The 23,808-nt window shown below is 41.6% G+C and overlaps 1 protein-coding gene across 1 annotated transcript; it reads right to left on the bottom strand.

The window, feature by feature from the left end:
- Positions 1-136: 136 nt before the first annotated feature.
- wnt6b (wingless-type MMTV integration site family, member 6b) lies at positions 137-21,531 on the bottom strand (the record flags this gene model as incomplete). Its single annotated transcript, XM_083908784.1, has 4 exons — positions 137-598; positions 1,923-2,350; positions 11,474-11,694; positions 21,452-21,531. The coding sequence occupies 4 exons, from the start codon at positions 21,529-21,531 to the stop codon at positions 137-139; spliced, it is 1,191 nt and encodes a 396-aa protein (XP_083764910.1).
- Between the last annotated feature and the right edge of the window lie 2,277 nt (positions 21,532-23,808).

Below are 23,808 nucleotides of genomic sequence, written 5' to 3'. Positions count from 1 at the left end.
TGGGATCAGTATCACCAAAAAAAAAAGTCTCAAATGTGTCCTTCTTTCAAACCCCAAACTAAAGAAAAAACACCTGAACACCAGAAGTAATCATACTCAACTACGTCATAGTGACTTCGCCCTTATCGTCCGTTCATCAGTGACAGAGACTAAGCTCTTTTCGGACCAAGCACTTCTTGCACTGGACCACACAACACCAGTGGAAACGACACAGACAGTTCTCCTCAAACACCACCGTCTCCTCCCGGTAGCCTCGCTCGCAGCACAGCAGATCGCAGCCACTGATGTCCATGGCCGTGCTGTTGCACATGCGTCCCCGCGTCCCCAGTGAACCCGTTTTCCGATTCGCGATGCAGAAATCGGGCGACTCGTCCGAGTAGATCAGATCCTGCTTATCCGGCGGCTTTATGTTCTGGCCAACGGGGATCAGGGTCTTGCCGTCGTTGCCACCCATAACCTTGGAGGCTCCGTTGAATCGCTCCAGCAGGCGGTCGCCGACCTCGCGGAAATGAGGCATCTTTTTCCAGCACGTGCGCAGCGTGCATGAGCCCGACAGCCCGTGGCATTTGCACTCTGTCCGCATGTAGAGCTTCACTGCCTGGAAGGGGAGAGAGTGGGTTTAGGGATTTTTACACGGCAGGGGGAGAAAAGAGAGGTAAAGAAGGGCAAACAGGTGAGAAAAATGGGATAAGGTTTGATCAAACAGAAAAACAGGGGCAACCTTCAAGTGAAGCAGAACTGCTTTTGACAAATGACAAGCTCTCCAAAGCAGTAACACATTATTGCGTCTTTATGATGTATTACAGTGGATCATGCACACAAACACACACACACACATGCATGCAGACTCACACTGATAGATAGGTAAGATAAAAGCAGACACTATTCAGAAGGAATTTAACTCCTCCACCACCACCACCACCCCCCTCTCTCCCTCTGTGTTGCCTCTGGCCTTCCTACATCTAACAAGCCTTGACAACAGATCATTCACTTATACTGCATAATTAACCCATCTCACAGACACACACACACACACACACATACCTGCCCATGCAGACATACACACATATTTGCTAAATGTGTACACAAGTAGATGTCGATCCTGAATGCTCCTCTCCTCCTCTCCTTCCTCATCTACCTGCCTTTGACCCCAGCTAAAGTGAACTCTGTGAGCTTGTGTCAACATTTCTGCAGCTGGAGATCAACACAACACCAACACCAACAGCTAAAAAGTCAAATGTGATCTTGGAAGTTTTTCTGCACGATAATCAACTCCAACTGAAAAAACGTGCTACTTTAAACAAACGCACGCTCTCTTTCGGTAGCATTTTGACTCGTCGCGGCCGTAACTCACTCTGCGCTCGCACTGGCAACAAAGAGGAACTTTAAACTTGAACAGAGGCCGTGGAAACATTAGACGCGACGTGCCTCGGAGGCTTGAAAACAAAATGTGTGGCACGCTCTTGTTTTTGTGTTTCAGAAACCTGATTCTTGTCAGAATATCGGCTTACGGCACTACACAAATGTGGCTCCGAGCGATGTCTGTCTTTTAAGCATGTTCCTGGAATGAAGACTATTCCACGGGACAAGCAGCACCTTTGGTGCTACGATGCAAGACGAGGGAAGAAGCAGGCCTGTGTAGCTCGGCTGTGGCGCAAGAATATCTTTCATTATTATAATAACGATGTTCTTGAATGTCTTATTTTGTCCAGAAACCAAAATGATTCAGTTTTAATGATTTCTCTGTAATATCGAGCAAATAAATTGAGAAAATATGCACATTTAAGAAGCTAAAACAATCAGAAATCTTGTTTTAATAATGAAAAAAGTAATTTAGTAATGGATTGTTTCAGCTCTACTTGACTCCACCCATCTAAAACACAAAAAAAACCACTCTCATTCCTCCTGAATCAATGTCTTACCAGACGTCCAGCCTCGTTGTTGTGCAGGTCAATGAGTGTCCTGATGTCACTCTTGCCTCGTCTCCTCTTTGCGTCCATAAACTGTTTTGACTTTTCATAACCAAACTCCACGTCGTCTCCACAGCCCCCCCACTCCCACTTGACTCCATCCCCGGAAGAAGATGATGATGATGATGATGATGATGATGATGATGATGATGATGATGATGATGATGATGATGATGATGATGATGATGATGATGATGATGATGATGAAGAGGAGGAGGAGGAGGACGATGACGACAACAACGGCGGTGGTCTTGGAGGTGCTCTGTTCCTGGTGGCCTCGCAGCCACACTGCAGCAGGTCTCCCATGCTGCAGGCCTGGGTCACAGCGTGGGTGACGCCGGCTGCCGTGATGGCGTAAACAAACGCCGTCTCCCGAATATCTGCAGCGACATGAAAAGAGGGGGATTTAGTCAAGTTAACATCTTTGCAAATGTGCTTATACGCAGGTTCAAAACTCTCAACATCTTCATTATGAGATAGTGGCAGTGGATGATACACTACTTTTCAAAAGTTTGGGCTAACCAATACGATTTTTTTGGTGTTTTCCATTAAAACTCACACATTAAGAACCAGCATAACTGTCTTCAGCCGTGCTAACATAATTGCCCAAGGGATTTCAAGGGTTTTCTTATCATCCAATAGCCTTCTAACGCCATTAGCAAACACAATGTACCATTAGAACACTGGAAATGGGCCTCTATACATCTATCTACATATTCCATTAAAAACCAGACGTTTGCAGCTAGAATAGTCGTTTACCACATTAACAATGTATGTATGAGTGGATTTCTGATTCTTTTAATGTCATATTCATTGGAAAAAAGCGCTTTTCCCTCAAATAAGGACATTTCTAAGTGACCCCAAACTTTTGAACGGTAGTGTAAATACGTGCACATTTTTTTTTCCACTGACACAGTGAGCGGTCTTTGTATTTGATCATCTCCACGTCCTCCACAATCAATCAGGATAACAACTAAAAGAGGGAGAGAGAGAGAGATCTACACGTGTAAGAAGCTGTTTTCCATGCGTCCATTTATCCAGGCATCTGTCCCTCCATCCAGATAGTCCACTATGTCAGCTACATGGAACAAGATGAAAGCACCTTTGTGTCACTCCTGGTCCATTACTGCAATCACCAGCGTCACCGGATTTGTAGTGCTGAGAGGACGGCTCTTTGGTGCGCACACACACACACACACACACACACACATGCAGTCATACACTCACACACAGCCACAGCTGCTGGTTTATTTTAGGCGCGGAGCTTAGCACTACCGGCTAAAGGCAAATCTAACAACTACAAATTGATCGTCTGTCCTCAGCATTGTTCTCGCCCTCGGCTCGAACGTTTCTTTGTTCTCAACCATTGCCGTTATTGTCATTCCCTTGGCAACGAAGGAATGTGTAATTGAAATAAGACAAATGTGTCTCCTATAGTCCACCCCACCCTCATATGTATACTCCCTTATCAAATTGACTCATTGTCATTATCGTCCACACCTAATAATAATAATAATTCACAAATGTTTGCAGAGTCACAGCAATAAAATTAATAGACAATGTTCCCTTATTAAGGTCAACATGGTAACTCCTTCATCTTCCAAACACTGTAAATGTGTGCTAATCTGCAGCTGGACATACACTACCGATTAAAAGTTTGGGGTCTCTTGGAAACGTCCTTATTTTTGAAGGAAAAGCACTTTTTTTACACTCTATACATTGTTAATGTGGTAAACGACTATTCTAGCTGCAAACATCTGGTTTTTAATGGAATATGTACATAGGTGTATAGAGGCCCATTTCCAGTGTTCTAATGGTACATTGTGTTTGCTAATCGCATTAGAAGGCTATTGGATGATAAGAAAACCCTTGAAAACCCTTGTGCAATTATGTTTGCACAGCTGAAATATTAAAATATTGAATAAAAATCATTATTTCTATTCTTGTCAATGTCTTGACTACATTTTCTATTCGTTTTGCAACTCTTTTGATTAATAAAACTGTGACTTTTAATGTAAAACACATAAAAATTGTATTGGTGACCCCACACTTTTGAACGGTAATGTAATCTCAGAATTGTATTTCTGTTTGAGCAACACTTGAAAAAAAAAAACAACAGCTCCAGTTCCTCTCCAAGACAACAACACAAAAAAAGACACAAAAAAAGTAAAAAAAAAGACACAAAAAATGTCACTTGTCCACTTCGGTGCATGTATGACTGAAGGCTAAGCAGAGGACTTTTATTTTTTAAAGAGCTGGAAGGCGGCGAGTGCGTGCGGTCACCGCCGCCAACGCTGCCAACTCTGTATCGCATGATTCAGTGAATGGGATTCATTAGGAACGGTAACACACACACACACACACACACACACACACACACACACACACACACACACACACACACACACACACACACACACACACACACACACACACACACACACACACACACACACACACACACACACACACGCACACACGCACACACACGCACACACACACACACAAAAGAACGGATGGCGTGCGACAAAACCTGCACACCCCAGCACGCTGCGATATCAAGACCAGCTGTACGCTCCAACACCCGGAGACGAAAGTTTCTACGTGTCGACGTGTATATGAGTCTGAAATGGTTTTGTGTATGTAAATTGTGCACATTTTGTGTGACTTTCTATGCGCCTGTTTATGTATATGTGGTTACAATGAGGTTATGAGGTCCCTAGGAATTTGGGGAACAAGTTAGGAGTATTGATTGTGGTGGGCACAGTTTCAGTTATGTATTACTAATCTCAGGCTTTACCGACACATTTCCAGTAATATGATACTCGTCACATATAATAATTACAACACACCTTTAACCTGACATTTAGCGGTGCTTTGTTTTCAAAACCAACAACAACACCGCAAGTCTTTTGGCACCTGAACCAAACACAATTATAAAGTGCTTCATTAGACGCAACTTGGTAAACTTCCCCGAGCGAGTACAAGGTGAGTCATCGCAAATCTCAAAATGGATTTTGAGGGCATAGCAACCGCAAAAATCTAATAGAAATATTGGAAGAAAACTTTTCTTTTAATCTCATTAGGCTGTGCACAGGCATGTCAGTGACATTTTCGAGCAACGCACGTGATTAAAGCACTAAATTGTTGATTTTGTCGTCTTGGAGACTTGAAGGTTGAGGCCAGGGTTGAAGCTATGACGGGAAAATATAGGGTAAAGGGGCTAAATCATGTGTTAATAGGCGTCCAACTGACTGTGTGTGTGTTTGTGTGACAAACCACGCCTTATATACTGCTGTAGTGAGTTCCTCAGTCAGAGTGACATACCCAAATTGAGATGTGTCATCTTGAAACCTGGGTTTATTTAAGACGTGCATGCGTATAACATTAGCGCACAGCTCATTATGAGAACAATATGGTTACGATAACAAAAGCCATACCCGAAACAACCTGGAAGACTGTCCTCAAATGCACTGCTCAGTCGAGGGGAATCTGCAGGCAAGTGTCATTTGAGATATGTTTAAATTGTGCAGACATGGAGCAAAGTATGGCCCTGTTAAAAAAATAAAAATAAGTGGGAATAAAAGAGCACGGGGTGAAAGAGAAACAGTGTTGTTGTGTGTAAAATAAGCTATCAATAATGTGATGATTTAAGTGCCCTGTTTCATATTTTCCTCGGAGACATGAATTCCAAACAAATTCTCATGCCGTGGCGGGTGTCTGGACCTGTCTGTGTCTGCTTCTAATTCCACAAGGCTCTGCTGCTGCTGCTGCTGCTGCTGCTGCTGCTGCAGGAATTAGCACATACTCTTTAATAGTCTGACTTTTGGGTCAAGATTCACGGGGGATGTCTGGTGCGTTCGCACGGCTTTGTAGACACCTGCAGGGACTGGGGCTCACATCCAGTGTTTTTTTTTTGTGTTTTCAAATGCACACAGACCTAGTCCACGGTGCATCTTCCAGGATCTCATAAACCAGAGAGTCTCCTATGTTGGAGGATTAACTAATCTCAGGAGTATGGAAATGACAGTTATCAAGAAATCAAAAGGGGAAACCTAAATTATACCTAATTCAGGTATAATTGCCTGTAGATACAGTACATATTTCTTTTCTGGAAAAAAGAACTGAAGCTCTATGTTGGGTTTGGACGGGATCCAGAATATCAGACTTGAGTAAACTTCTCCATTTCCCCAGCGAGATGAGGGATGAGTCTCGATGCCATCTTGACATCGTGTGCTCGTTTTTTTTTATTAAATGTACACTAGGCACGATCGTTTGGACGTTATACCGATCAAAAGATTCCGTGATAAACTTTCACCATCACATAAATCAAGTGATCTGAGAGAGAGAGAACAACATGTCTGCACCTTCTCTAGGCTCTGTTTGAAGACTTTGATCGATCACAGGGGCAGTGGAGATCACTCATACTGGCTTTTTTTGTTATGCATTCAGGTCCTATTGGTATAAAGATTGATGCAGTCCAGCACATAGGCTGTATATAAAATTGGACATATCTTAAAAGTTTGAAAACTGAATTCTGGAAAGTAGGACGGAAGTTGTAATCATCAACCAGAGGGAGGGAGAGATCATCTCTCACGTATGAAATGAGTCTGTTCGTGCTAATCTGACGAGAGGAGCTCACCACAACGGGAGTAGCAATCCCAACATGTTGGTACTTCAACAACCTGCGTCAACTGTTTTTTCTCGTGATCCTGCCAAACTGCAGCTTTCGATTCATTTCAGATCACAGGAGCGGCCTGTTTTTTGGCTCATGCCAAAACATGACAGCACGACAATTATTATTATTTATTTATTTAGACCCGGTTCGCGATTTACGTCTGATCTCCTCAGCTGTGCGTGCGCCAGGTTTGTGCCACAGCATCGCCAACGTCAAACGTTGAAGGATAATTTTGATTCATCAGTTACGTGGAAGTGGATTTGTGTGCATCTGCTTTGGCGTTGTCTGAAAAACAGCTCTGTAGAAGTCAATAAAACAGTAAAGTCAAGTCAAGTCAAGTCTCATGTCTTTTAAGCTTGAATCTGATTTAAGTCTCATGTCTTTTGAGTTTGAGTCAAGTCTCATGTCTTTTGAGCTTGAATCTGATTTAAGTCTCATGTCTTCTGAGCTTGAAACCTATTTAAGTCTCAAGTCTTTTGAGCTCGAGTCCAAGTCAAGTCTCATGTCTTTTGAGTTTGAATCTGATTTAAGTCTCATGTCTTTTGAATTTGAGTCCAAGTCAAGTCTCATGTCTTCTGAACGTGAAACCGATTTAAGTCTCATGTCTTTTGAGTTTGAGTCCGATTTAAGTCACGTCTTTTGAGTTTGAGTCAAGTCTCATGTCTTTTGAGCTTGAATCCGAGTCAAGTCTCACGTCTCTGATGAGTGCCCATCTCATGAGAGTCATGTGGAGCTGTATCACCAGCTCAGTCAGCATAGTGTTAACTTGTAATGTGTATGTGTATAATGTAATGTAATCGACCTTTGTTTGTGTTCAGAAGTTACGTACTACAGCTTTAAGTGAAAGGCGTAAATGTGTACACATGTATCTTGTGTCTCTGTACCTGTGTCAACCTGTGAAGCTTATTAATGTGAAAATCCTCACTTTTGACATGACTGATGACTGGTTTATTTAATGTGCAACCATTGTACAGCCCAGAGCAAAAGTCCTTGTTAATTCTACAGAAGTGCAGTGTCAAACACACACACACACACACACACACAGGGCTCTCAAAAGAAAAACCTGCAGCATCCTTTCTGTGATTACCAGCATCACTGTGTGCAGGCTGGCTCACACTGCCAGGTATGACTGCTCCAGGGTCCGTGTGCTATTCAAACACAACAGAGATCAAGGCGAGGATGATAATAACCACCAATTAATGACGTAAAACCAGAAATTCTACCTTGTTCTGGAGCCGACTGTACGTTAAAGGTTCATGTCCAGAGGAGAAAACATTTTGATTCCGCCGCAAAAAGAAGTTGTCATCCGTGTGTCGACATGTTCGTTCATTCGCTAATTTTCGCAATCCACGGTTGAAGAGGCAGCGCTTTGAGAATGTTGTGAAATCACCTAAAACCCCTATTATACAAACACGCACGCACACTAAGCATTTGCAACGTATGTGTGTTATTTCATTTTCATGCTGGTCATTATACGATGAATCCACAATGAACGGCACAAATCAAGTCACATTTTCTGCAGCACACACAGGTGCTGTAAGGTTTATGTTGGAAATAATGAGCGGATACGGGAAGACCATGCTTCAGACCCCAAAATCCCCATCAATCTTCTGTCTGAAAACCTTTTAAATGTTAGGGTTCTGGGGGGAATATTGGGCGTTTTATCATCGCAATTTGCTAAGTGGATTATTTTATTTGGGGGGCTGATCTTTGACTGGAGCCCCCTTCAATATAAACAGCTGATAAGGCAGAGTCACCCTCACTCACTCATTGTCTACCTCTATGTCTACCCTATCCTCCACATGAGGGTCATGGCTTCATAGGGCAAAAGTCACATACAGCTAAATTAGACTAAATGTTCCATCAACACTCCTTTTCCTTCACATTTGCATCAAATTAGGTGGAAAAAAAGACCAAAAAAACAAACAAAAAAACAGACTGTGTTCATCATGCCCAACTAACCTGCACAGACAAGGCTTTTTTACAAAGAAAAGCTTGTCATCAAAATGATTCAAAAGCATCTATTATCGCATAAAACGCTAAACAGCGGTCAATGAGGTTAAATAAACCACTTAGGGAGAGAGTCTTTTTTAATACAAAGGCACTTTTATTTTGACGTTTACTGGTATTAGTGCGTGATAAACAGCCATTAAGAGCAGATCCAGGTAATTTAGGACAAAGACTTCAAACCAGAGAGGCACTTTGGTCTCCCTCATAGACAGGCTGGAATTTATGATTAATTGCTCGTCTATTTTCTACTGGTAGATTCTTGCCCCATTCCCCTCGCTCTTACTCTGCCTCCGCTTCTTGATCTTTCGTTCCCGTCTTCATTCTTCTCTCCTTTCTTTCTCTGCCAGAGACACTGGCAACGCGAGTAAGTGTCATAAATTCAAATGAGATAAGAGACGAAAAACAAACACGCGTTTGAACCAGCTTGTCGGTTGCAGCTACATGTGTCGCTGACAATCAGCGTCTGGTGGTGCGAAGCTAATGAACGTCGTTCCAAAAAAAACAACCGTGAATCGCACAATGCAAATGTATATTTAACATATGGCAGATTATGAACATCTGCCTTATTTGAAACGAGACAAAAAAATGTGGATAGTTACGGTACAGTTAAAAAGTGATCCAGAAGCCACAGAATTAAGAAGAAAGCAGTAATGCAACATTAGTGACGCCAACTGCTGTAAAACATGCAAAGTACGTGTTCTTCTCTTAGGATTTGATACTATAAATGTCATTTTTTAAGACCCATTTTTTAATGCATCTAAAACCTTATTGTAGTTATTTCTGATTTATGTAAAAGAAAAAAGCTGTGGCATCAACAGTATCAATGTAGAAGCAATAGCGATCCATACGTCTCTATGTCCCATAGAAATTTGCATCGTGTTTGCTTTATGATGCAAGCTATCGCCCTCTTGTGGCCAAATGAGTCTGTTGTCTCTTAAAGCCGCTGAGGGAATGTGTTTAATTTGCTTTTTTTTTTTTTTTTTTTTGGGTTAAATTGGTTTTATCCTGCAGGATAAAGCGGTAGATGATGAATGGATGGATTTTTATTGGCTATCTATTTAGGACAGAGATGCACCACTTCCAATTTTACAAGGCACATTCATCTTCCATCCATTAGTGTAGCTGTTAGCATTAAATGATTGTAAAAATCCTTTTATACACCTGGGACACATAATTATCATTTATTTCATCGGATCATCTAGACTCTAAAGTAAAAGATGCAGCGTAGTAACCACACTAACTTTATAACTGAAGGCTATGATGTCTCATTTTCCACATCCATGACATCACAATTCAGGAAATTGGGTTAATTGGGTTTTCAGCAGCGCCAAACTGGTTTAAAAAAAATTGAAAATACCTGTTAATTTAAATGTGAAAGAGGCTTTCGGGGAAGAACATATTACTGAGGCGGGAAATATCACTAGAGCGTATCGTTGGCAGTAAATGCAGATTAGAATGCAGTAAAAAGGTTGTAATAATTCACTTGGTGCAATGAATGGAAGATTAATTAAATCAAAGAGTTATAATACTAGGTATTGACTGTTTGTTGACTAAACACACAGATTTAAGGTCCTTAAACAAAGACACAGCCCCTCTATGAATCTAATCATATGAGAGAAAAACCAACACAGTAATTGCAAGAGACCCAGCGCTGACCCAGCATCAGTTATATTACAGACTTCAAAGAGCTGGAGGAAGATGTCAGGAGATCTTAAGAGAGATGTTAAGAGAAAATGCAATCTTTGCTGATCATTTCAAGCGTGCCCAATCTGATAAAGAGGAGAGTCAGTCATGTGTGAATATGTCTGCTCTGAAATACAACAGCTGCCCTTGTCTGTTGTGCTGCCATTAGACGGGCATCTGACCTCAAGTTGACGCTAGGCCACTGGCTGCGGTCGTGAGGTCATGGGTTCAGATCCTGAAGGCACTCGCGTTTGAAAAATGGGACATGACGTGTCTCTAATGTGTTTTTACGCATATCCTCGAAAAAAAAATCCTGTGAAAAGGTTTTTGGTGAGGAGCGAGCAAAAAACGACTATGGGAATTAACGTCTGTTCCACCGGCGGTGGAAATAAGAACAAACAAGACTCGCATGCAGTTGTTTTAACTTTTTAAGGGCTTTGCTAAACCCAAAAAGGCTGGTATGTTGTGTTGAATGAAATTTGGTCAGAGATAAAACATCGAGTCGGTTCATACCCATATGATTTTGATTCCGCCTTTGGAGAAGAGAGTTGTGAGAAAACGTTGTATCGTTGCACCTGCACATAACTACAGAGCTTCAGAGGTGCCAGGAGGTGTTGATAGCTCGGTACGGACTGAACGGATCAAAAGGTGGTATTGATATTCTCATCGACATTTCTCCAAAGAAGCACGGAACAGAGATTTCTATTTGTTTTAAATATAGCTTAAGATATTAGAAAAGGCCACCGTTGAAAAGTTTGGGGTCACCTAAACAATTTGTTTGTGTTTTCCATTAAAAGTCACACTTTTATTCATCAAAAGAGTTGCAAAATGAATAGAAAATATAGTCAAGACATTGACAAGATTAGAAATAAGGGTTTTCTAATCATCCAATAGCCTTCTAACGCGATTAGCAAACACAATGTACCATTAGAACACTGGAAATGGGCCTCTATACACCTATGTACATATTCCATTAAAAACCAGACGTTTACCACATTAACAATGTATAGAGTGTATTTCTGATTCATTTAATGTTATATTCATTGAAAACCCCAAACTTTTGAACGGTAGCATAGACATCAGAGGTAATCAGCGAGACAGGGAAAGAGGAAAAACTGCGTCTGTTACTCACCTTGCTGCAGTATTTTGCCAAAGTATTTGTTGTGGCTGGTGCAGTTCCACCGGCGGTACCTGAACTGGTACTGGCACTCCCTGACACCCAGTCTGGCTCCTTTGGCCACTTCGTTGACGATTTCTGGCTGAGTCTGACACAGCTCGGCCTGCTTCCCCGCGAGACGCTTCGCCTTCCTGCAGATGCTGTTGGGGTCCATCACCAGGGGACTGCCCACTGCCCTGGAAAAAAAAACGTATAAATAACAAATAATCAGTCTGGGAACACTCTCGTCATAATGAAACCTGGTACCCTGCATTTTTGCAACCGTAGCAAGACATTGAAGAACATTTTAAACTTTCAGACTCTGATCTGTAGAGGAGGCGGCGGCAAAGCTTTACCAGTGGCACCAGTGTGCGCAAAAAATTAAGTGAGGGAAAAGTGTTTAAATTTAAATGAACGGCCTACGCCGTGAGAGCGCCTGTGATTGGAGCATGACTCACAGATTTGCGGTCAGTTGGCCGTCAGCCAATTACAGCTGGGCGTATGACGACCGTGTCCTGTATGAATGAACGCAAGGCTTTATTTAAACAAGGGAAAAAGGGTATCTGAGAGGTATGGCAACATGTCGTGGCGACACCTGTTAACTTAATCACAGAGTAAACAATGTGGCCACGTTCATCGGGAAAGCCATAAACCAGAGTTTTATTTTTTCTGTGGCTGTCGCGCCTGCCAGCTTCTTCCCACCACATCTCAGCCATAGCGACAATGTGCGCCTTGACTAGAAACATGGGAGGCAAGAGAGGGGAGTTTTAACGTCACACTCACTGATTTGGTTCTGCCATCGTAGGGAGTGTGAGGTCTTTGCAAAACGTCAGCAGTCACACAAATGGAGATCTCCTAACAGACAAGCCGTGACACTAAGTTGATCTTGGTAAACCAGTGGGCAGACTTCCTAGATTCCACTTAATACACTATCTGAGATTTTTTTTTTTTTTACGGCAGTTAAGGACTTAAACCGCAATTTGTCCTCAAATCGGCCCTTCCAGATTTAAGCCCATGCTAAATGAAAAGTACACATATTAAATTACAGAAAAATCTGAATGTAATTGTGCGGTTGGATAAATCAAGTCTGCTTCATGTTGTACAAATATTTAAAACGTCACAAAACACATATACAAACGTCTTGTATTATTCAACACAGACTGAGGACCTCCTCAACAGCTTTGACAGATCACTGTGTATAATAAAGATAAATAGTTTATTCTAACTCTTAACGGGAAAAGAGGGATTTGGCTCGACCACTTTGAAGCAATTGTGAGCTTTATGGGTCCTTCAATGTGATACAGGAAAGTGCCTTGGTTCTTCTTTCTTTTTCTTCATCCCACAACAGATCGTTGTGCTTCCCACACTTCACCATGTTCTATTTTTGCAGCTTCTGTGAGTTCACACAACACTGATGATGACACAACATGATCTACATCTCAAACACACGTTGGTCACAAAAAACACATGTGAGAAGTGACAGGGGTAATGACACGTGTGTGAAACCAGGTTTAGTTTCATGTCTAGAGTTCAACTTGTAGAGAAATAGATTTGCTTTGAAGCTGCATTTTTTTTCTGCTTCCTTTATCTAATGATTTATGTTATAATTTCAACTTTATATCTCATTATTATCACTTTTTATCTCATTATTTTGACTTTTTATCTCATCATTTCAACCTTTTTTTGTCATAATTATGTTTTTTTATCTCATAATTACAACTTTTTATCTCATAATTTTGACGTTTTGTCTCATTTCCACGTTTGTCATAATTATGACTTTATCTCATAATTTCAACTTTTTATGTCATAATTTAGACTTTTTATCTCATAATTTACTTTTTATTTCATAATTATGACTTTTTATCTCATAATTTCGACTTTTTTACCTCACAATCTGACTTTTAATCTCAAAATTTTGACTTTATCTGATAATTTTGACTTTATCTCATAATTTAGACTTTTATCTCATTATAATGGCTTTCTATCTCATAACTTAGACTTTATATCTCATTATTATGACTTTTTATCTCATAACTTAGACTTTTTATCTCATTATTATGACTTTTTATCTCAACATTTAGACTTTATCTCATTATTATGACTTTTTATCTCATAATTTCAACTTTTTTATCTAATAATTATGACTTTTTTCTCATAATTATGACTTTTTCATCTCACAATTATAACTTGTTATCTTATAATTTGACTTTTTAATCTCATAATTTAGACTTTTTTCTCATAACATCTACTTTATCTCAGAATTAAGACTTTTTATTTCATAATTATGACTTTTTATCTCAGAATTTCAACTTTTTATACCTCTTTTTTTTCTGGCGGAAACAGACTTCCATATATTCAGCTTTCATCACACTCGTATTGAATTTACTCTGTCACATCTGAATCAGGGACTTAACATCCATCCATGATCCATAACTTAAAAGTGTGAGAGATGGAGTGAAAGATCCTCACATCGGTGTTCATTCAGCTTCGAGCTTGTTAATCACACTGCCTTATATCATTCATCTGCTTCAAGAAGAGTTTGTTTTAAGAAGCAGAACACACTTCTGCCTGTTGCCTCTCCAGGTGGTCTGATACTGACACACAAACGTGCACGTATGCACACAATCCAATCTATTTTATTGTAATAACGTGATATTTATACGGCTGACTAACATGTCAGCACATGACTCAGTGGAAACATAATACGTCGGGAGCACAGTGTCAGCCTCTTGGCCAATAGCAGCGTGAAAAGTGAAATCCAGAAGCAAATAAACTAGTGTTACTCACGAGGACTAACAGACAGCACATGACAATAGCAGACAGCGCAGATTACAGTTATGATTTCCTTGCTATCGAATTTGACACAAGATTAGGGCGAGTTAATGTGCCTAATCCCACAAAATCAGACATAATAGCTGGTGTGTAATGTGAAAACCTGCAAAAAAACAAAACAAAACTGCGATGGAAACAATCCTGTACCTTTAATACAGCTGTGCATGCGTGCTCGAACACGCACACGTGTGGAGACAAATAATGTAAATCATTACGCTTTAAGGTGAGGACACGTTTTATGTCGTAGTCATTAGTTTAAGGTTAGAATAAGTCTACGGGAAATTTGTAATTTAGTGTCATGGAGACGCAACTTTCGCTGCTTTGTGTGTGTGTGTGTGTGTGTGTGTGTGTGTGTGTGTGTGTGTGTGTGTGTGGTAGTCACACAGATAATAACATCATACAGATGAGCTGTTCATGTTAATTAGCAGGTACATGTACAGTACTTAGTAAAACACTCCCTCTCAACAACCTCTTATTATCTACCCACTTCCATCGGGAACTGTGTGTGTGCATGTGTGTGTGAGAGAGAGAGATGGGTGCATTAAAAAGAGTAATTTCTATGTTGTCTGTAAGTTTTTTTATGGATGTGATGTTGTGTCATGTGTGTGTATGTGCCAGGGGCAGCTCTGGGAAGCCAGCAGCTCAAAAAGTCAGCCTGGCTTTTATCATGGGAAGTGGGTAGAGCTGCGAATATACAGTGTCCCGTTTCACTGTCAAGAGTCAAAGAGAAGGAGAGTCAACAAGTGAGTGATTCAGATTCATTAGTATTATTCCCCCTTTAACACAAAAAGAATACTGCAATGTACTCAGATGTAAGAGCTACAAACAGACGTCATAGGAACTCTAAGACATGGCGTTCAAAAATGAGGCAACTAGCTAAATAGCGAACTAGCTCGCTCCACCGGTAGAATTGTCAACATGTGACGTAAGTTAGCACGTTCGTTACGTTCACTACACTAATTTGGGGATGGGACGTGGCCTTAGTTCCTCGTATTTTGGTGGTAACGCAGCTATCAGTGATGCCATGGGCTTAAATTCAGCTTACTGTTGTTTTGGACACTGCATCATGTACATCCCCTCATACGTTTAATAACTGGAAAAGCATGCTTTATGCTCATACATACACAATCTTACACACACGTGCAGGTATTGGAGCAGGTGCACTCAGATAAAAACTCAAATCCACTTGTGTGTGAGAAGGAACTTCAAAATCAGGCAGCAATCAGATCACTTCCCATGCAAAGTCCCACCGTCACCGTCAGTTATGCTACAGCTCCCGATCAGATAACACGATAAAGTACCAACAAGGACGAGCAGTCGCTGATGTTATCGCGGGGGCTTTAGGGAAACACCGTCTCGGATGAAAAGGTTCTTTCGTAACGATACAGTCCTGAACGAGAGAGACACCGGGGGTTCATGCAGTGAGAGATAAAACCAGACAAAATAACAAAAGCATTCAAAATAAGAGCACCGATAGTCCTATCGGTGCTCTTACCACCTGCAACAAGTTAACAGCTTCTCCGATCCAGAGCTAAACCTTTACCTCATGGTTATGTGTACTGCGTGAAAAAAATGTGCATAAGGGCAGTCAGGTTCTTATCGCCGTGCTTTCACATCGGTTGTATAAAAAACCCCAAAGAAGGTTGTTTTCATAAAGTAGTCTCGCTAAAATTCAAAAATAAAAGGGTTTTCGCATGAAGATGTTATAAATAGACGCCTTTTGCCTGTGTGTTTTCGGGGCCCAGAGTCGGGCTCAGAAAGAGATTAAACATCGGCGCGAGACCTCAGGTTTCATAAAAGGATCTCACGGCACCATAGATAAAGTGCTGTACTGTACGGGACCCTTCTTTTTTTTCACTCCGCCCACGAATGAGTGAATTTCATCCCTCCTTAATCCCTCAAGTATGCTGGAGATGAAGACAGTCACGACAAGCGCTAGGTTCGAGACGCCAGTGTGTGTGAGAGAAAGGAAAGGATCAAATAGAGACAGCCAGGGAGAGGGGAATAGTGGGTGGGGGTTAAACGTTAGATAAGGAGGAATAATTAGATATTATGAGATAAACGAGGTTATAAATAAGGGAGTGAAAATCAAAACATGTGTAAAAACTCTGTCCATGTCCCTGCAGTGTCACCGACAGCAGCTTCACAGTTTTTTCTTTCAAACATGTTTTTTGGGTCGCGTGGATCAAGAGGTTGAGAGCGAACGAAAGTTTGCTGCAATAAGATATTTCAGAACTCATAATTTGTAGCGCGCCCAATTTAAAACGGTGGCAATAAAGTGCGACCAACAGGAAACCAACGCGGGACCAAATTCACATCGGAAAACTATCCAGCTTGCTCCGTTGTAACAACATTGACACACCCAGGGGCACGCACTGCCAAAAGATAAAAGCTGTCAGAAAACAGACATATTTATATGATGCGGCTGGGTTAGACAAAGCCAGTGCATGGATGAGCTTGGATGTGCCCATCACCACATATTTAGTGTGTAAAAAGATTGGAAAGTAACATTTAACAAGCACATGTGCCAAGGTTTGAAAACAGAGATTCTAGCTGCTACTGTCAACTGATGGATTTGTATTCTTTGTATTTACTGAAGTATTTTCAGTGTATAGCTGAAGGGAACTGCACGTCCTCACCTAACATGAGCAGCGTCCTGCCATAAGAGAACATTTACAGTGTCAGTGTCATCACTATTAGCTTTGTTTTTCCATCTGAATCTGAGCGCAGATTAACTGGGAACCACTGATTTGGACTGACACATACACACAAGTTTGCACAGCTAAAGTACCTAAAGGGGATATTTGAGTAAAAGTACAAGTATCTCACCAGAAAATGACTTTGGTAGAAGTTGAAGTGAATTAAGTAAAAGTCTTAAAGTATATGACAATTACTGTACTTAAAGGTGCATTATGCAATACATCTAAGGCCAACTGGCCATAAAAGATTCAGGAATAATGTTCATATAACAAACTGAACTCACCAACAACAACAGTACAGACAAAATATTCACATTCAAAAAAAATATTTTGCAGACTGCAAATCATGTTTACGTTTTGAAATAATGTTTTGGCTTCATGTGGCACCACCTACCGCCGTCTACCAATCATTGCAGTCAGTAGAGTCTCAGCTGCCGAGCAACCACGGGTTGCCAGTTACGTCTGAGCTACAATGGCGGAGAAAACGAAACCTAAAAGACCTCTGTATTTTGCATTTGAGTGTAGTAACCGTTTTTGGCCACATTCTTACATATGGTGCCTTTAAGTATCAAAAGTAATGTTCTGGTATAAAATGTACTTAAATTTAAAAAAGCAAGGAAAAAAGAAAAGTTGTCTTTCAACTGGAAGGTTTTGGGTTCAATTCCTGGCCTTGTTATTCTACGTGTGTCCTTGAGCAAGCCACTTAACCCCATGTTGAAGCATGTGAACGACAAAACTGTAGTGAAGCAGTTCATCAAGACTAGAAAAGCTCTACATAAATACAGACCATTACCAACTCTTCTTCTTCTGATTTTACTGACTTTGTTACTTTAAAACACTGCCTAACCCTAACCTTAACCTAACCCACAATTATAATCTTAACCAGTTCTGCCCCATTGGGACCAGGTTTTGGTCCCAGAGGAAGTACGGTCCTGACGAGGTAAGTGTTTGTGGCAGAAAACGTCCTAAAAAGCAAAAACACATACAAGTAAACAGCAGGCTTGTGTGTGTGTCACTCATTTTTTTTTTACAAAGTAGACATTTTTTGGGGGAAACATAACTAAAAACGAAGCTATTTGAACAGAAACGTCTCGACTTCAACACTTTTCCTGTGGTTTAATGGGAATTCTTGCTCTGTTTGCTCTCTGTTGCAGACAAATTGTGATTTAAAAAAAGTCTATTTATTTTGACTTGAATGTTTTAAAACTCCAGACAGCAGCGGCTGCTGCTGCAGTAAACGTCATTCAAAGCCATGTATATATTTCTGGCAGTAGAACATACTGTAGCATGAATATGCTTGCACACACACACACACACACACATAAACACAGTTAATTCAGTTCCCTACCTGATGCCAAGCCCACATCGTCATTTAATCTTTATCTGTGCCCATCTCACTGGTCCTGATTAGACATTGAGCTTTTCAGACTCTTATAGTGAAGCAGACAAGATAAGATCTGCTACAATGAAAGTCTCCTCTGGTGATGATGGCAATGAACAGTATACATAGTATATCTTTCCCTCTGCTCTGTGACTGAATGAGTGCATGTTGAACAGATTAAGCAAAGGGATCCACTGGTTTAAGATGTGATTATACTGACGCACACATAAACACACAAAAGACAGCACTTCGACACACTCACAAACTCTGTCTCTGTGTGTGTGTGTGTGTGTGTGTGTGTGTGTGTGTGATTGTACATACGTGCACCTGTGGGTCAGTGACACACTCCTGCAAACTGGAGCTGTGACACACTGGCACACACACACACACACACACACATGAATGAAGAGAAAAGTTGGCCCTGCTAAGCACCGCAATCAAAACCAGTATAAGAGAGCAAAGGCATTCCTCACTGCGCTGAGTCTTCAGGCTGTGCTCTCTGCTCTCAGGCCAAATGATTAGAGCGCCGTAATCAGCAGAGGCTCTGAAAGGACGCCTATCTCCCAGCATTTCATCTCTCCCACTCTCGGCCTCACTCTCTTCCTTCAGCGACAACCTATCTTGTAATGACTGGCATTCCCTCTCCAAAAGGCCAGCACGACTAAAGACAGACAGACACAGATAGAGACATTCAAGAGGAGCGAGCATGAGACCTGGGGGGGGGGGGGGGGGGGAGAAAGATGTCCGATGGTATGTCCAGCAGCTTTCAACAGAGAGCATCATTGTCCTGGGCAGACTGGGGAGCTGCCCCACAGGTGTGGCTTTGCCCAAGCTGCACCACAGTCGGCCACTGTGTGTGTACATGAGTGTGTGTGTGTGTGTGTGTGTGTGTGTGTGTGTGTGTGTGTGTGTGTGTGAGTGTGTGAGTGATGGAAGATGACAACGTGTGTCAGTGGGGATAGAGAGAAAGAAGGTGACTTCTAAAGGGTGGTTCTTCTTAATAAATATGAACGTCCTTATAGTGACTGTGCCGTCAGTGCACTCTTAGAAATAAAAGTGCTAAGTAGAACCATATAAGGTTCTTCGGCTTATCCTCACAGGAGAACCCTTTCCACCTGGAACCCTTTTGGAGGGTTCCACCAAACACTTTATTCAGGAAAGGGGTTTTAAAGGGTTCTCTGGATCAAAATGGTTCTTACTGCGACCATTAGTGTTACCAAGAACCCTTGGAAAATGCTTTCTTCAGGAAAGGGTTTTTCAGAAGCAAATGGTTCCAGGTAGAACCTCAGCCCTTGTAGAAGGACCCTTTTGAAACCCTTATTTCTCAGTGTAGTGTACGTATAGGTCCGTTGCTCAAGTTTGTGCGAGTCTATGCCTATGTTCCCGGGGACTAGTGTTCCCCCAGATTTGATACATAAGGGAACCTGATAAAGGTTCATATGTTTCCAGCTCTATGCACTTAGAAATAAGGGTTAGATATAAGGGTAGAAGGACACTTTTGGAACCCTTATTTCTTAGAGTGTAGAGCTTTAGCTCTAAAAAAAATAAAGCCCTATATCAACTATGAAAAGACTGATAACCACTAATGTCACTTTTTTTTTTTTTTTACCAGGATTTACACCAGGTGTTTAGAAGCTGGGTGAGAAATGACTGATTCACCCTCAAGGGCCAGTATTTTTCTTTCTTTCCCACCACAGCTGGGTCGACAGATCATGACCCTGTGGTTAATCTGATTCCCTTTGTCCACCTGTATTCGAAAATGCTTATTTTCTTCTCCGTTATGATCCATTTTAGTCAATTTTTACAATTTTTCATGATGGAAACAGCCTTATATTTTCATATGGACAGGGAAAAAATAAATGTTTTGGATTATGATGATATAAGAGACAGTTTGAGGATTATGCAGCAGCAAATTGTGCCATCCAGCAATGAAGCCTGGCTTAATGACGGACAGTATAAGGGAATATAATTATTACAAAAGAGGTTTAAGCCGCAGAGTGAGCACAAGTGTCTCTGTGCCTCTCCTCCACAGATGTGGAGAGACGCGTCCTTCTGAGGCTGCCCGTCCATACCAGTCATACAAGGACATCACAGTAGACTTACACAGCTTCTGTGACACCGCAGCCCACACTGACCTTGACAAAGCTGTGAATGAACAGTGGGAGGATTCGCATGAAGGGGAAAAAAAAAAACCTCCACAAAGCTTCACATTGAAATACTGCCACTTTGCAGAAGTGTGTGTGTGTATGTGAGAAAGAGAGAGAGAGAGAGAGAGAGGGATGTTGTCTCATGAAACACTGCACACAAGACAATGAAAGAACCACAGACAGATGGACAGACTTACAGAGTGTGTGTTATCAGAAGATCTGCAGGGTCTGTCTGTCTGTCTGTCTGTCCAACTGTCACACACACATCGGCAGAGCTGAGCCTATGTGGATTATTTTATGATGACATATCCACTGCGCCTAGAGGGCCACCTGACATTCCTCACTTTGACCCCCCACACACCCACACCCACGCACACACACACAAACACAGTCTCCCTCATGTATCTTTGCAGGCAATGCAGTGCAGACACCACTCTCTGTCCTTAATGAACACAGTGGAAATCCACATCATCAAGTCTAATTAAGACACTCTGACTGTGTTATTTTTATTTCAGGTAATTTACATCTATTTTTTTTTAATCAATATTTCAATTTAAATCAATAATATGATCATTATATGACTGTTTTATGTGTTTTTAGAGATCTGTTTTTGTTTTGTTTGTTAATTCTAGGCAACGGGAACATGTGAGTCACTGCCGATTAGACACAGCGTGCGTTATTTGGATGAAAAGTCGTCAAAGTGTCTGAGTGATGGCGCAGCGGTTAACCGCAGACGACGTGATTACGCGCAGCCAAGCGATTGCGCGCAAAACTCAAAAAAAAAATTAAGTGCCGTGTGATGATTTAAATCCCATGTGAGACACACACACACACAGTAGAGTAAGATCGACGTGAAACCATAACAACACACGTGATTAAAGACGCAGCAACTTACCACCACAATCCGATGATGTTGACCGGGCAGAGCAGGATGAAGAACAGGGCCAGTTGGATCCGCGATAGACGAACCGTCATTGTTGAACGCTGCAAATCCTCAATGAGAAATCCCCAGCAGCAAAGTTAGAAATGACTCAGCTCAGCCAAACGCCGGGTTGGATTTCCTCGGAAATACATAGGAAGCCCTTGTTTTTCTGACGGTGCCGTATCTCACTGTGCGCTGTGGGTCAAAGAGAGCGCGGAAAGGTTCATCATCCAACTCCTCTTCTGTCGGGCGCATCTCAGAGGCGCAACGAAGCTGGTCAGGACTCGGCTGCAGGAGAGACGTCCACTTTCAAAGGTGTGGTTGACCTCCACATGGTCGCAGCACATGTAATGTGTTTCACCAACTGTCCAAGGAAAGAGACGCAGTGACAAAACGCAAGCAAAAGTTGGGGCTGAGAGCGGAACAGCAGCGCACGAACGAACAAGCAGCTGAAAGGACAGCCGGACTCTCTCCTCTCTGTTGTTATATTTCAAAGGTGAAGTGGTATTAAAAACGACCTTCCAAACAAATGAAAAACAATCATGGTGTCAGCTGGATTGTGGCTTGGCTCTGAAATGACGCAGCGGTACATCAACTTTTGGGAAAGGAGTATATTGGTGCGCGCCGGCTGCAGGTAGAGGCGTATGTGCGCCAGTGCAGAGCCACAAGTCTGCGTCGATGTGTTTTCTTTGGATGATAAAGGGCGAGGGGGGGGATATGCGCTCGTCTCCTTCCACCTTGGTGTGACGTCGCTCCGGGCGCAGCGAAATCCTCGCTGTCACTCAGAGACGGAGAGAGACAGAAACTCCAATTAGCTTTAGGAGGACCCGGCGTTGAGCAGAGCAGAGAGGGGGTAAACAGACACACACACACACACTGACAGAGAGTGAGAGACCTACATTACTGTGTTTATGGTGGACCAGAAATAAGAGCTTATGGAATGAGGTGATGTCAGTACAGGTGTGGTATAGCAGCTCTCTGATACCATGTTTTTGCCAAGAGACTGGCACGGTATGAAGCCATCTGGATGCGTGTTGCGTCATCATGTCACACTGTTTTCAATCCCACAATTTATGGCTTTGCATTTTTTACAATCCATTTCACAATTCACAATTATTTCATGTTATTGGTTTGTGAATAAAACCTAAGCTGCGTTCAAACGAAGTTACCTTTTACGCGCGCGCCCACTGTGCGTTCTTTTTTGGGCACCTTTTCGGGCACTGACGTTTCCAGGAACAGTAGAGTCCTCATAGGGACCAATGTTTGGTTCTAATGAGACAGACAGAACCTATGCCCAGTTCTAACACAGGTATGTACACAGTCATGGCAAAATGGAATTCTATACCCTCATTAGTTACTTTAAAAAGTAAGAAATCAAGAATTAAATTGACAAATTATCTCAAAATCCTTCCTGGACATTGTGTGAGTTTACCCCAATTCGATGTGTGTAATTATAGTGTAACTTTCTGTACATGGCTCTTTAAGACAAAGTTTGTTTGTGATATTGTGCTATACAAAGAAAATTGTTGCCCCTATAGAGAATAACTAGCTCTTATAATTTGATTTATTATATTGCCAGTGATACTATTGTTTTGTTCTATGTTAAATGTGGGCCATATAATATAGGAAGAGCAGCATTGCCCAGCATAATGGGGATCCTTATAAATTAAACTACAACTAAACTGTTCATATGAATGGAAGTCAGTGTCCTGATAAGAATAGCTGTGCAAACATGTATCTGTGTGTGTGTGAGAACAGGCGTATTATCACCTGACTGGCCAAGGGCATATCCACTGAAATCCAACACCACTGTACCGTGGTCGCCCATAAAAGCCACTGACACCCGACTTTGTTTCACTGCAGTAATGCAATCAATCACAAGCGTAACAAAAGGCAAAACTCACCCAGTCAAGTGCCACTGTCTTTCTCGCAGGTCTCCGTTCCATCATTTACTGAAGCACAAACGGACGCGATGGGAAGACCTGTCGTCAGACTGAGACAGAAGGAAAAGCAACTTTTATGGTTTGATAAAATTAAAGTCCAAATGTTATAATATTTTGAGACAAAGAAAATGTGTGCTTTTAACAACCATTTGTGGCGTTATACAAATGTATTTTACAACATGTGACAGACAGACAGACAGACTTGAGGGTTACTTGATTATTTTCATCCACATTTCATTTCATGTTTTTACTAAAAAAATGCAACTGAAAATGCATATTGACATCTGGAAACAGACTTGTTGTATATATCGTATCCTATTAGCCTTATTAATTGTAACCCATATTTTCTAGGTTGCTGGCAAATTGCCCCCAGTGTGTATATATATA

Source organism: Microchirus variegatus (assembly GCF_963457635.1).
Source record: "Microchirus variegatus genome assembly, chromosome: 22".
Taxonomy (NCBI): domain Eukaryota; kingdom Metazoa; phylum Chordata; class Actinopteri; order Pleuronectiformes; family Soleidae; genus Microchirus; species Microchirus variegatus.
The sequence above is the reverse complement of the archived record's forward strand: the minus strand, read 5'-3'. Positions and strand labels throughout refer to the sequence as shown.